The sequence below is a fragment of the Quercus suber genome, unplaced genomic scaffold, assembly GCF_002906115.3.
Source record: "Quercus suber isolate HL8 unplaced genomic scaffold, Cork oak 2.0 scaffold_14, whole genome shotgun sequence".
NCBI classification, from domain to species: Eukaryota; Viridiplantae; Streptophyta; class Magnoliopsida; order Fagales; family Fagaceae; genus Quercus; species Quercus suber.
In genome coordinates, this window is record NW_027069479.1 from 17,786 (window position 1) to 32,603 (window position 14,818).

General features: G+C 31.3%; 1 protein-coding gene and 1 long non-coding RNA gene across 2 annotated transcripts; one reads left to right on the forward strand and one right to left on the reverse strand.

Moving 5' to 3' along the window:
• Nucleotides 1-1,322: 1,322 nt before the first annotated feature.
• LOC112034230 (uncharacterized) lies at nt 1,323-7,707 on the reverse strand. Its single transcript, XM_024067036.2, has 4 exons — nt 7,212-7,707; nt 6,855-7,001; nt 5,709-5,786; nt 1,323-1,636 (listed from the first exon to the last, which is right to left on the reverse strand). Exons 1-4 carry the CDS (start codon nt 7,530-7,532, stop codon nt 1,418-1,420), a joined length of 765 nt encoding a protein of 254 aa, XP_023922804.2. The 5' UTR covers nt 7,533-7,707; the 3' UTR covers nt 1,323-1,417.
• Nucleotides 7,708-8,236: 529 nt separating this feature from the next.
• Nucleotides 8,237-10,854, forward strand: LOC136070717 (uncharacterized). The gene is made up of 3 exons (XR_010631959.1): nt 8,237-8,591; nt 9,018-9,155; nt 10,781-10,854. It is a non-coding gene; the product is annotated as an uncharacterized LOC136070717 (long non-coding RNA).
• The last annotated feature ends 3,964 nt before the right edge of the window (nt 10,855-14,818 follow it).

Genomic DNA, 14,818 nt, shown 5'->3' on the forward strand with positions numbered 1-14,818 from the left:
TACTAAATTCATGTAGTATATTTAAAACAGCTAATTACAAGCAGTCACATATTATTTAGTGGGTGTCACTATCATTATTCAAAGACCAATGACAACATTCCGAGTGTCAAAGAATAAAAATTACAAAGAATACTTGAGAACCAATCAAATATTAGCACTGTTAATTTAAATGACATAAGCAGTCTAATTAAAAGCTCTCATGTGTCATTTTAAATTAAAGCACTATGGCTAATAAAATAATGTCATGTGTCCTTTAGATAAAAAGACATAAAGTCTATCCATTTAAATTATGACACGTCATTAATGATAGCCAATTATGTATTGCACACCTCTCCAGGACTCCTATAAATAAAGACCCTTCCCAGTCTTATGCGGGATTCAGAAACATTCAAAAGTCTTGAAGCTCTGCCGAAATCAAGCTTCAAAGCCTCCAAGAATATCAAAAACTTCAACTTTCAAATACGAAGAACATTTGAAGCAAAAGCATTCAAGTCATCCTTCTAGATCTCAAAACTCATTGGAATCAAGCTCAAAAGCCTCCATAAACACTAAGAGACTACAAATTAGTAAATCTCTATGGATCTAAGCCTTTAAAATCCCAAAGAACTTTCATTACAAATCTTTGAAGGCAAAGAACATTCATCCAAATCATTCTTCCAAGTCTTAAAGTTCTACTGGAATTAAGCTTCAAAACCTCCAGAAACTTCAAAGGCTTTAATCCATTGAAGCTTCATTGGATTCAAGCTCTAAGGCCTCAAAGAACTTCTACCACAAATATTGAAGATCAATAAAATTTAAAGAACCCACGAAGAACAAGAAATCCCTAACAAGCGCACAGTTAGAGATTCATTGCAATTTCATTCCAAAGATCTTTCAAGCCACTTTCCAATCCAAGTGGAGGACATCTTGTGTTCGAGTCAAGACTATATCGACGCAATACTTGAATTGAAGACTTTTCTAAGGAGATCGAATTAGGAGATTATTCTATTGTATTATAATCTAAACATAGAGAATTATACCTACAAATTCATCAATACAAATTTACACTTGTGAAACATTATCAATTGTTTGATTTTCAAACGTGAGATTTTTGTGTTTACAATCTTTTTGGACAGATTCGAGGGTGTTGAAAACATAAAGCAAATTAAAAAAGATGTATTTCATTACTATAGTAGTACTTGCAAATCTACAATAGTTCAAACGCCAGTCAAATTACAAAGAAGACGGATGCCATAAATCTTTCAAATTTCATTTTCACCGACCCTATCCAAGGAGGAGAGAGGAAAGTTCAAAAGATTTATTAAAAAAGAGGAGGGGGGGGGGGGGGGTGTGAATATAAATATGGAGTACTCCACCGACCTAGTCATATCCCTCGTTATTTTATTCATACTTGGTGAAATGCAAATACCATCCATTACTAAGCCTGTGTTTTCTTTGCGTGTGCCTTGGCGATATCAACTTTAAGCAACTTTACTTCCCTCTCAAACTCATTGAAATCAGTAATAACTTTGTGGGCTTGGATTTCATTCGAACAAGGTGGCCATTCAAAGTGTCTTTGAATCTCCATAAAATCTTCCCAACATTTTTTGGCTTCTTCCTTGCCCTTGGGGCGATCTAACATGATGTGAATAATAGCCTGCGTGTTTTTTTTTTTTTTTTTTAACAAACAGCACATATGTCAATATCAATTAATCGTTTTTTATGTTCATAAAAAGTAGCCTCTTATTTTCATAAATAGATTTTTTACTCTCTTTTTAAAATAATTTGAAAATTACAATGGAAAATGGAGATTTCAACATCTCCATTGGAATTACCAAAAAGTGTTAGTTAAGTTTCAAGAGTCTTGACAAATAATTCATCCTTGCGATACATGTTTTTTGATCAAAACCAAATGAATTACGTGCCCAAACCTTTACACATGGAAGTTGCATATTGTCATTGCTAACATGTGATTTACCTTATCTCAAAAAATATATATAATAATAAAAAAAAAATTTAAAAAAAAAAAAAACGTGTCACTTATCATAGTAACTTATTCACACAAGCTTTGTCAAAACCTAAGAAAAAATTAGCTACATCTACGTTATACTTTGAAAGAATTAGCGAAGTTATAATTAGGTAGCCACACTCTTCTAACCTAATCTAATATTCAATTATTTGGAGGGACTTTTATAGGTTTATATTGTATTAGAAATATAAATTTACATTGTAAACATACAAAACGCGTACAAAGTTGTACAATATTATATACATTTTGCAAATATGTACAACTTTGTAAGTTTACATTGCTAGTACAATATAAAGTAAGAATTTTCCAATTTTGGGTATCAAAATATCCTCTATTTAAATTCTTGACCAATGTTATCAAGATCAAGATCAAAATCCTACACAAGATCTGTGAGAGAGTTTAGGATCGGATCATAGGATCAACATGAGGATTATAAGGTCCTAATTTTCGATTAAAAAATATATTAAAAAAGTACCTATACTTCTAATTCATAATATATGTTAAAGAAATATTGAACAAAAGTAATTTTTTAAACAAATTACTAATAAAAGGCAAAGTACCAAATTACAAATATATAAACAAATATCAAAGTTACAACTTACAAATATCAAGTTCTAAGTTCTAACACCACAAACATACATATGTCTAACATAAACAACACAAAGAAAATAACAATGTTTCAAACATCACCACAACCACACTCAATCATCAAGACCAAAGTTTTGGTTACTTTGACTTGGTTCCTCAAAGTAGAGTTGATCATTATAAACAACATTTTCATCATTATTAGCAGCAATCACATGGCTCACATCATCCACTAGATAATCATCAAAATATCTTAATGTTGCATTTTGAGGTTCATTTGCTTTATTTTCATTGGCATAACCAAAATCAAATTCATCACTAATAACATGAACTTCTTTATCCTTGTTGCACTCGCCCTTTGCTCTCTAGTCTCTTCTCTTTTCTTCCGTCTTTTGTGATTTTTTTTTTTTTTTATTGAATTAGATTAAGGTGAGGTGAGACTTCGGATTTTTTTTAATTATTATTATTAATTTGGCCTGGGGTCACTAGGCTGATCTGTTTATTATGTTTTTTAATCAATTTGGGGGCTTTCTGCTCTATTTGAATGCCCAAAATAAGTTTTAAAATTTTTTTTTTTGAATTTTCCTTCAAAGCATAGTAACTTTAGTATTGCTATGGGATTACCATCCTATAAGATCTTAAGATTTGGATTGAGATCCTACATAGATACCACTTTAGTACAAATCCTAGAGCGATTCATGAGGTATTAAGGATGTAGGATCTTATGATCTTAAGATCGGGTTCCTAGTAACCATGTTCTTGAAATCATTTGTCAAGGCCTCATATTGTTTTGTAGTGCCCCCAACAAACTATGTTGACTCTAATATTGATTAAATTATCATAAATAAAAATAAAAATATATAATTTATCATCTTTTTAATTATGTATGCAGTTAATATAGAAGTCAACATGTGGCCTATATTTTGGAGTTATGACTTAATTTGCTTAAGTCATGTTAACAGGTGTTTTTAAGATAATAGTTAACAATCCATTTTAGGAAATTTTTTACACAATTTTAATGAGAAATAAAAAAATAAAAAAAAATAAAAACTGTCAAAACATTAATTGCTTTTTTTTTTTTTTTCCTCATAAAAACTTTTTTTAAATAGATTATTAACTATTGCCCGAAGGGTGTTTGTTACTATTTTCCTTAATTGTAAAATAGTAAGAGTGGAGTTAATGAATGCCGAAGTGCATTGATCAATGTTAAGTTATTTTATTGTTATTGACTGACATTTTTTAGGCATGTGACTTTTAATGAAGATAGATCATTAGAATTTAATTGTTAGATGTAAAATGGTGGGATAAAATTCTAGGGTTACTAAAGGCTATTATAAATAGCCTCTTTTGAGTTATTGTGGTAGTCTTTTGCTATCTATTTCAGGAAATTTCATATTTGAATGTTTCTTGAACTTTTCGACCCAAAAAAACTAATATTTCATTGTTTTGACATCAATCTTATTATATTTTTCTTTGCCTTAATCTTGGTTCTCGTCCCTGCATTAATTAGGTGGTATCAAAGTGAAAAATCTTAGAGCTAAGCCACAAAATTCATTTTGAGTCAACTGTTGAAACTTTAAACTAAGGCTTGTTATGGGGGTAAAGGAGATCAAGGATAATAGATGATGGTTGAGATGAGGCGAATGATTGAAGATTTGACGTGAGTTGTACAAGTTCTTTAGTGATTCTTCAGTGATGGGAATTATCAAGAACCTGTTTGGAGATTTCTGTAAGGCAATTGTTAACCCTTGGACATAATAGAAGTTGGTCTCAAAGATGAGAACAATAATATGAAAGATGAAACTCATTCCACAATGCTTGAAATTGTAGAACATATATTAATTAGGCACAAGACAAATTGGAGGATTAGTTGATGTGTGCAATCAAATTGAAGGATAAAACTTTGGAAAGAGTTTGCCACATAGATTGGGATTCTCCACAAGTTTATGATGACTATCCCTAGATGCATAGTCAAGGAGACAAGATTGGGCTTGATGAAGATAAATGCATATGCATGCAAAGTGCGCCCACAACCCACAATGATAATAACGCTTTTTCTTTTCAGGAAATGTTCTCTGTTGATGAATGGAGTTTCAATTCTTTAGAGCTTGAACACATGCAACGATATGATTTCATTGGGTTTGTAGAGTTTCTCTCAAATTCCATACTGATTAAGTTAATTTACTTTGGAAAATTAATGGAGAACGTTCTTGATCCTTTTTGGGAAGATTTTGTAGAATTGGAATTTGTAAAGGGGAAAAAGAGGAATGAAAGAGTAATGTTTGGTTAACTTTGTAAAGGATAATCTGATATTTATAGATGTATGCAGGGATTCCTCTTTTGTATTTTCTTCACAAATCCCATAATGGTGAAAGGGGTTAATAATTAGAATTTGTCAAGTCAAGAATCGTAATTCATTCAGCAAGATTTATTATAAGTGAAAAAAGATTGATAAGTAACATATTGATTTGTCTTGCCTTGCGGAGGAGAATAGGGTGGAAAGAGTTGATTGTCCATCCATGACATCATAGGGATGGTTTGAACTTGAACATGAGTTCTTCCCCAACTAGGAGAAAACTTTTGCAAGAAACTTTTAGCCCCCAAAAAAATATGACCCATTAGTACAATCTCATTTATTTTTATATGTTATGTTTTATTTATTATAATATCTTTAGGTTTTTTTTTTTTTTTTTTTTTTTTGCGAGATAGTTTTAACCTATTGTATCGGCTCCTAATAATTTATCTTTATTATAACATCTTAAATATATTAAAAATTCATGTGACCAACATGTAACTTTGAATAAGTTGAATGGTTAGAACTGTGTTATATATAAAATAAAGGGTTAGGATTTTAGCCTTACCAAAGGCAACAATAAACAGCCTTACAATTATTTATTCATGAAATATTAGATTTGAATATTTATTGAACTCTATGAGCCTAGAAATTCATATTTGATTTTTTTTTTTTTTTTTTATAACTTCAATCCCGTTATTTTTTTCATTACCTTAATCTTGTTTGTTGTTGAAATTTCTTATTTTAACTCTACTTCTATACAAAATCAAAAGTTTTAACTACATTACTTCAATTTCAAGAAATCAGAGGAGGTATCCGCACCTTATATAGTGGACGTCGTGCGTCAGAAATCTCTTCATGTTTCAGGCATTCACATTTATTAGCCTTCTCAAAATCTCCCTACAGAAATGTGAAAAAAAATCATGTGTTAGATTTGATATCAAACAACTAAATGAGAAAACTTTACATCCCAAGGAGAAAGGAGGCAGAAAAATAAATAAATAAATAAAACTAAAACTGACGCGATAATCACTCCACAAGTATAAGTGTCTGTAGTGTGTGAGAAGTAAGGTTCGGAGTTCAATTCTCTAGGAGGAAGTTTTACACATATATACACTTAGATTAGGTCAGAGTAGAATTTCTATCTTATATCAAAAAGAAATATAAAGTGGTTCTTCTAATCACAAAATTTCACTCAAATCTGTCATATATCCTTAAATAAGTCTATTTATGTTTTGCTAACTGTAAACCTACCTAATTTGTTTGCTAATCAATGTCCCTCCTTTTCCATCTTATAAATGGATACATTTCTTTTTTATTTATGCCATAACTAACAGAGGATTGTTTCTTTTTAATGTCAAACTTAGTTTAGACATAAGAAAGAAAATATCTCCATTTTACTGATGTCTTTTAAAGTTTAAAAACTATAAAAAGAAAATAAAGTTGAAAAAAAGAAAGAAAGGAGAAGTAAAGAAGCAAGACTTTTAATCTCAAAATATTATAGTAATTCACATTAACAATACCTGAGATTTGTTTAGGCTAGCTAATATATCTGGGTCTAATTAACACGTGCTTTTAGGGTATTTGTTAATAGACTATTTTAAAAAAAAATTTGATACCACTTTCTTGGAAAAATATAAAAACCTATATTTTCTTTTTTCTTTTTTCTTTTTTCATAAAAAAATTCAACAATATTTCCTAGACCGATACTTTTATTGCATCTATTAACTTTTCCCAATATATTTTCATACAAATCGCAAGTGCAATTTTGACTTTAAAGAATTACAAATAACTTATTCATGTGTACCCAAGCATTTTAACGAATGGGTTATTTTTCTGCTAGTGAATTAGCATTTGGTCATGTTCTAAACGTCATCAGCTTGCTCTAGAAAATGTTAGATCTAGAGATAGAAATGTAAGTTAAACGGCTTTTTGTGTGAAGAAGCTAGGAGGATAAGAAATAAAGACCTTGTAGATGAGCATCTCCACAAGCATCATATCGGTTTCATAGGCTTCAAGTTGTTTATTTTCCTCCTTCATCTTCTCCAATGCCTTCTCCAATTTAGCCACTGCATGTTCTTCTTTTCCGCTCATTTCCAGCTTTGCCACTGCTCGCTGCTTCATTAATGGAAAGACAGAAAGATGTTAAATCCATCTGTGGAACAAGTTTAAGCTTTAAAAGAAAGCATCCATGCAAGTACTTCTCTTTCATTTCTGTTTATTGATTTATAGAAGAAACTGCATCAACATATAAATGAAAATTTTTATCAACAGCAGGAATTTTTCTAAAATATATTGCATGGTGGAAATCTAAAAATGCGTAACCTGCAGCATATAAAAATCAAGTTGTTCCTCTTCAAGTAAACGATCTAATTCTGTCTCAGCTCTACGCAGTGCGTCTGCATCCACTTGAGCATCATGATAATCAACCAATTTCTGGTAGGCTAGTTTGCCTCCGTGGAGAGTCGCAAGGTTCAAAGTTTTGCTAGAAAAACGCTTAATCATAGGTTTTCTTGTTTTGCAAGAACGATTTGCTAAAGCCCATCCAGCTAAAATGCTGCCAAAGATGACAAGGGGCGCTGCAGTTGCCACAATTGCTATGTGTTTATTTTTTCCAGTGAAATAATCGAAAAAATTTGTCATCATCGAGATTGAAGTTTGTCTCTTCAAGGGTACTTTTGTTATTGCCTTATCTAGATGATGCACATATTAGATGAATGCTTTTTTCAAAAACAAGTGGAAGAGAAGTTTGTGTAAAAGAGAGTAGGAAAAAATAATCGTGCAAATCAGTTGAACTAGTTAATAAAGCTAAGAATGAAGTTATTCCAAGTCTTCCTATGGAGGTTTGGTCCAGTTCCTTACCTACATAAGAAGCAAGAACTTTTTTAAAAAAAAAAAAATTTTCATAGGGAATTATCGTGCTTGGAGCAAAGTATTATGCGAATTGCCATCTATCAATTGAAGGGGGAGGGAAAAAAAGGAAGACATGGTTTGCTACCAAATATTCCTTCATACAGACTGAAATATCTTTAGCCAATGAATGTTGAAAAGGTTACCTAATGTTTACAGTGATTTAAGAGCTCTCCAACTTAGATTCTCAGGCATGCACGTGTAACACGTTTTCTAGTACGTACTTTAATGGAATTGACAGTACAAAGATAACGGGAAAGACAGCAAATTCATATCAAAGCAATGCGGTGATACCTTGCTTCACCCCAAATTGCTCTTTTTTCTGTATATCTATGCATTTTTCAGGTATGGTCAATATTATGCATGTATATATATATAAATATGTATATTAATGTTATAACCTTAAACCTTCAAATTCTAGCCTGCTATATCTTGTCTAATATCACAAACCTTAAATGGAATCTACTCTTTGCCTCAACTATGGCCCATTGCCCTCTCTAGCCCAACAAATTCCTTTCACGGTGCACCACAAGGGCCACGAAGCCACATTTTAGCTTTGGTCATTCTTCTCTTTCACTTTCTAATGCTTCCAGAACCCACCTGATAGGACATGCCTTCAGTCCCATAACTAAGAAGAAAACTCTATCTCTTAGGGTATCAGCATTCCCAAGGGGTGGGAAGGATGCACTAAAGTCATTGTTGGATGTGGGTGTTTACCTTGCCTCCCAAGTTGAGTTGAACTCTTTCGGCTTTCCTAAAACGCCTTCATTGGAACAAGCCAATACCCTTTATAAGGTCCTCTTCTTTACACTCTAAAAATACATATCCTGCGAATAATCTGCATAACATTGAAACCACGTACAATGACATAGAATACAAAGTATGTACCATCTATTTGTGTAAATTTCTCTCTACTTCTGAAAGTCATTGAAATTCCTCCATTTGAAATTAGATTTGCACCAAGGATAGGGCTGCACCATTTCTCAGTATCATTTCAATAGGTAAACCCTATGGATTTTTAAGAAAAATGGTTAGAAGTGTAAAATTAAACATACACATGAATTATGACTTACTCCGACCAACAATTATTTATAATTGTGTTTGTATGTGTCATTATTTATTTTGACCTGGTTTATCAATATCATAGTTCGGCCTCCCTAGCAAAATTTATAACTTCGTCACTGCATGCTGTATTGTATTTATTTGCTATTATGTTTGCAGAATGAGGCAATGCGGCTACTGAAATCAGGGAAGGGTAATGAGGCTGAGGAACTACTGAGAAAAGCAATTGAGGAATGTGGTTATCCTGAGTCTGATTACTATTTGGCTATAATATTAGCAGAAATTCTCATCTTTAAGGTAAGTCACTCCCTTCTGACCCCTGGTGGAGACAAAAGCTTCTCAACACTGCAAATTTGAAACATACTGATACCATATACCATTCTTCAACTGCTCAAACTCAGCAACAACTTTTTGTTGGGGAATGAAGGGTAAACATTGAAAGAAACAAGTAAAATTTAATGAACAAAAAATTACAAGACTTCAGTGAATTAGAGGCACAATGAAATCACTATCCTTAGACAATATATACCCCCCATACAAGTGTTGATAACAAGTTACAGTAAATTTGTCCAAAGATACAATTAAGTCTATTGGGTTCTACAAAAAGCAATTTCCAAAAAATCCTCAAAATGTATTGTGTTTTTAAGATAGATCAATAGGCATTGGAGTTATATAGCACCTTATTCTAACTTCTTCACCAATAGCTCTCTGAGCTCACTTCTGAAATTCACTAAAAAAAAATAATAAAATTGACTGTATTCTTGGCTCATTCGAGAATTATGGTATAGAGTGATACCTACTGATGCACACAATCACTGATCTTCACTTGAGGGCTCTCCTTCAAATAACTATTCCGTTTTCGCCTAACTTTACTGACAGGGGAGGAGTCCGGGGGACCTTGATATTATGAAATCATCTTCCGCTCTGAGTACCCACAATGTTCTGCACCTCCATCTCCCAAGTCCCAACATTCAATTAGAATCTGACAGAATTGGGGTTTAATATGCTGAATTTAGCATCTTATCAAAGTATCTTCCTTCCAAACTCGAATGGATTCTCAACAGATAAGCTGAAATTAGCATTATAGATATGGCCTAGCAACTCTGATCAGTACCCTGAATGTGATCTAAATTATCTAACTTCATTCACGGGGGTTTATACTGCCTTTTACATTGACTAGCAAATCACTTTGACATGCTTCCTTCTCCGGGGCATATTGGATCTCAAAGTGATTGTATGTGATCCTTGAAGGCTCAGCATACTTCAGCAGCTACATCCTCTTAGTAAAAATATTTGTCCAAATTTAGCTTTAGTTAGTTCGATTTTGTTTTGGCTGAGTTGTAACTTGCAATTATAACAAAAGATAAGGCGCTGCTCAACTGAATAAAACCTAGTGATGGGAAATAAGTTAAAAGCATTAAAAATAAAAAATGTTCCAGCACTTGACCAGGACAGATTAGACAGAATCAGCATTTTTTGTTCTCTTATTTTAATTTTTTCTTTCTTAACTTCATCATTTATATTAAAGTTTAAGGTAAATTACAAATTACATTCTAAAGTTTGGAAATATTTAAATTTTATACTCCAAAGTTTGAGGATGTTTGCAGCCATTTTTTTATACCATACTATTTTAAAATTTAGATTTTACCCCTAAAGTTTAAAGGTTTTTGAATTTTACACCCTCAATCTTTATGGATTATAGAGTAAAATTTTAACACCTTTAAAATTTAGGGTATAAAATCCAAATTTTGAAACATGAGGGTATAAAATTTAAACACCTCCAAACTTTAAGAAATAAAATCAAATTCTAAAATCTCAGGGTATAAAATCTCTACACTCCTAAGTTTTAGGGGTGTAATTTGTAATTTGCTCTAAAGTTTATCATTTATATTAAATATTTGAGTTAATATATGCTTATACAGGGAAACTACCAACAAGCTCATCAATGTCTCGGATCATCAACATCCATCAGATGCTCGATATGCTCTTTACAAGGTTGATTGTGGTCCATACTCCATATTTCTTAAGTTCAACTTGCGAGTTGCAAGTTGCAACGATATTTTAAAATGAAAAAATAATCTTCATAAACTCTAAATTTTTCAAAATTACTCTTTGTTCGTAAGTTTAAGTTATGGTGGTGAGATTATAAGAAAATTTAGTGAATTATCAATAACAATTTTTTTTTTTTTTAATCTGAGATAAAATTTCTATTTTAATTAGCATAATTTAGGTATATATTTGTGTAAAACTCCTTTATGAAAATTTATCCTCCCTCTTCCCACCTCATAAGAATTTGAATTTAAACGACCATCACGCTAAAAATGTATTATGGTAATTTTTAATAACATTAAACAATGAAAAGTTTGACTACAAATATTGTTAGGTTTACCAAACTGACAACCCGATTAATGATCAGACAATAACATAGTAATAACATACTAGTTTTCTTATTAAGAGCCTTTGCTTTCTCCCCACACACACACACACACACAAACAAACAAAACAAACAACAACAACAACAACAAAAACAAATTTGAGAAGAAAAAAAAAATGATTTGATTTCTCTTTATGACGGTTCTTTTGACTTTTGTAGGCTATTGTATGTACCATGTTGGATAAGATGGACGAGGCAGAGAAGTGGTGGGAAAGTTTCACTGAAGGAAGATTTGATTCTGTTATACCTAATCACCTGGAACACCAAGGCTAGGGGGACCCCCTGGATTTTTAAATATTATACCTATAAATAAAATTTTTAAACTGAAATTAAAATTAAATATACTTGGCCCCCTAAAAATTAAAAATTTGTTATAAGAGCCATTAAACATTGTTGGCATCTCATTCTAGTGACTCTACACTATGAGATCAAGTGTATCTATAAAGTATGCATGTGTATTATTTTTTTACTTTTTGTAAACTAAAAAACATATTTATAAATTTTTTTTTTTTTTTAATGCAAATGACTTGTGCTGTTATTTGTTCATGCTAAATAAATACTAATCTGTATTTTTTTTTTTAATTTTGTTTACTTGGGCTCCCCAAAGTAAAGTTCTAACTCCAACCCTTCTATAATGTGATGTTTCCAAGCATCGGGTGATATAGTACGTTTTACAGGACAAGTAATATTGAATCATAGCCAGTGCAGATTTGATTGGTGCAATAAAATTGTTACAATATACATAATCTCCACAATTATCTCTAAGTTCAGATTTAAATATTGAACTTGAATTATAATTAATGTAATGCATTTTTTTTTTTTTTTTTTTGGAGAGAGAGAGAGAGAAAAAAAATGTTTTGAAGCTGTGTCAATCAAAAAAAACCCATATCAATTTGGCCCACTGGGCTGATCTTGTAATCTGGTGGGGACCATATCTATGTCTTCTCTGTCGAACCTCCTTTAGCCTCTTTTGTGGGAGATGGGCAAGCCCAAAAATGAGATATTTCAATCAACAATCAAAGAAAATAAAAACATTCCAAAAATCTTACAAGCTATCATCATATCAATAAAATCTCTATAAAAATCCTAAATGGTTGTAGACAGGTGATTTTGAGCTGGAATCATACCTCTAACATACAGATATTTAAAAACGAAAGGAAAAATTGCACTTCCTCACCTAATTATTAAATCAAATACCCCCCAATTTTTCCTATTGTCTTTAATTTTTTTTGCAGTTGTATGAAAACTTTGTATACATTAGATTTATCGTTAAATAATTAAATTGACAATTTTTTAGTAGTTTAAACTTTTGGCATAATTAGTAATATATCATTACATCAAAGCAGGTGGTCCAAAGTTCAAAAAGTTAAAAGTCTCACTTGGTAATTTCTATTTATTGAGGGAAAGTTTTGGCCACAAGTGAGGAGAAGTGGTAGATTTATGGTTAAATAATTAAATTCAGCTATCCTAATAGCTAAAACATTTGGGACAATCGGTAATTTATCAGTTTTATCTGAAGTCATAATTTTTCTTCTTAGTTCTTTCACATGAAACTAAACTTATGGGTTAATTAGACTAAATTGCAATTTTCACCTTTCAAGTTTAGGGTATCTCTTTTCGCCCCTAGAGTATCAAAATTTAAATCCATACCCCTAACGACTAACATTATGCATATATTGTGATGAGGTGCCTATAAAATGCTAACTAAGCTCAAAATGTTGTGTTTTGTTTTGTATTTTTTTTTTTTTTTAAATCAAAATTATGTCATTTTAAACCCTATTACAGCCATGTCAATTAATATTTTGACTAAAATGCAATTTACATCCTTCTAGGTTGGGGTAATTTGGATTATGCCTCTTAAATTTTTAATTTTGAATCTATAAAACTACGTCATTTTGAGTTTAGGTGGCACTTAATGAACATCTCACCACAATTCATCAATGGAAGGGTATCCAAACGATATGCAACTTTAGGGATACATACAGATGGAGTATTTAACATAACTCATGAACATAATACAAACACGACAAGAAGTTAGCCAGTTAGGCTTTAGGTCTGTGTCAAATTTAGGTTAACACGAAATGATTCATTTTATAAATATGTCTAAATTTGATACATGAAACCCATTTGAACCTATCTAACTCGTTTAATTAAATGTCAATTTTACCAATTTATCTTCCAAATTATGGTTTTAATTATATTTTAATTATTGGTAACTTTGTTTGAAATCAAGTTATACACTTATACATTTTGTAAAATATGAGAATTGATAACAAGTTATTCATGTCAGGTAAACATGTTAACTTGACTACATGACTTATTTATCAAATGAGTCATGTTAAGCCTAACACAATTTGTTTCTTAAACAGGTTAAGCAAGTTGTGTTATGTCAACCTGTTTAATAAATAAGTCATCTTAGGAGCGAGATGGATCTTAACAAGATTAATAAACATGTCATGTTCATGTCGACATATGTAGTCGAATACTAATGGGTCAATATGACACATGAACATGAATTATCATCCTTATAACACGTGGAAATTTAAATTTGAGGTAAGGTGGTGACAGAGGATTGAACCCATACCTTGAAATTTGATACTATGTTAAATTATCAATTCTTCCAAAATTTTATACTGTTAAGAATTAAGAGATTGTGAATTTATTCATTTAATCTAACTATCTGAAACTTTAAGCCATCGTTTGGGAGGAAGGAATAGAATGGAATGAAATGAAATGGAAAAGAATGAAAAGAATAGTTTTAAAATATTCTTACATTTCCATGTTTGAGAGTTTTAATAGAAGAAATGGAAAATTCATCCTCTTGTTTGGGAGTTTAAGTGAGAGGGAATAGAATAGATAAAAGAAAACACTTATTCTTTTTTATTCCCTTAAAATATCAAATTTTCATTCCCTCCAAAATTTGGAGGAATTAGAGTGAATGAAATGAAATTTAATGAATTTTTTACTAAAACTCTCAAAATACCCCTATGTATTCAGCTGTTTATTTTAAAATATAAGTTTAATAGTAATATTGTCATAAAATAATTTCATTTATTTCCCTCTATGTTTTTCTCAAACAAGATTACTTACATTCCATTCATTTGTATTACTTTCCATTTCTTTATTTTAAAACAAATCCAAGCAAGGCTACTTAACTTCATTTTATTTTTTTATTTTTTATTCATTTCTTTGGTTAAATACATCTCATTCAATTTCATTTCTTTCATTTCCATCCTTTTATAATCATTTCATTCTATTTCATTACTTTATAAACTCCCAAACGAAGCTTAAGGGTGTAGATAGTAAATTTAGTCTTCTAGATATGTTAGTACTTTTTAACAAGCTATTATTGAGAATCGAACCGCCATGGCCATGCCTACCCCACCCCCCCTGACTCTTTTGGCGACCTAATTGAAGGCATCTAGAGCTACAATTCATATGAATTGAAGTTGTGGGCCGGCGACCTCGGAAGACCTTGACTTCCTACAAGGTACCAAAACAGGGTTTGGCGGAAGGACTACTCAGA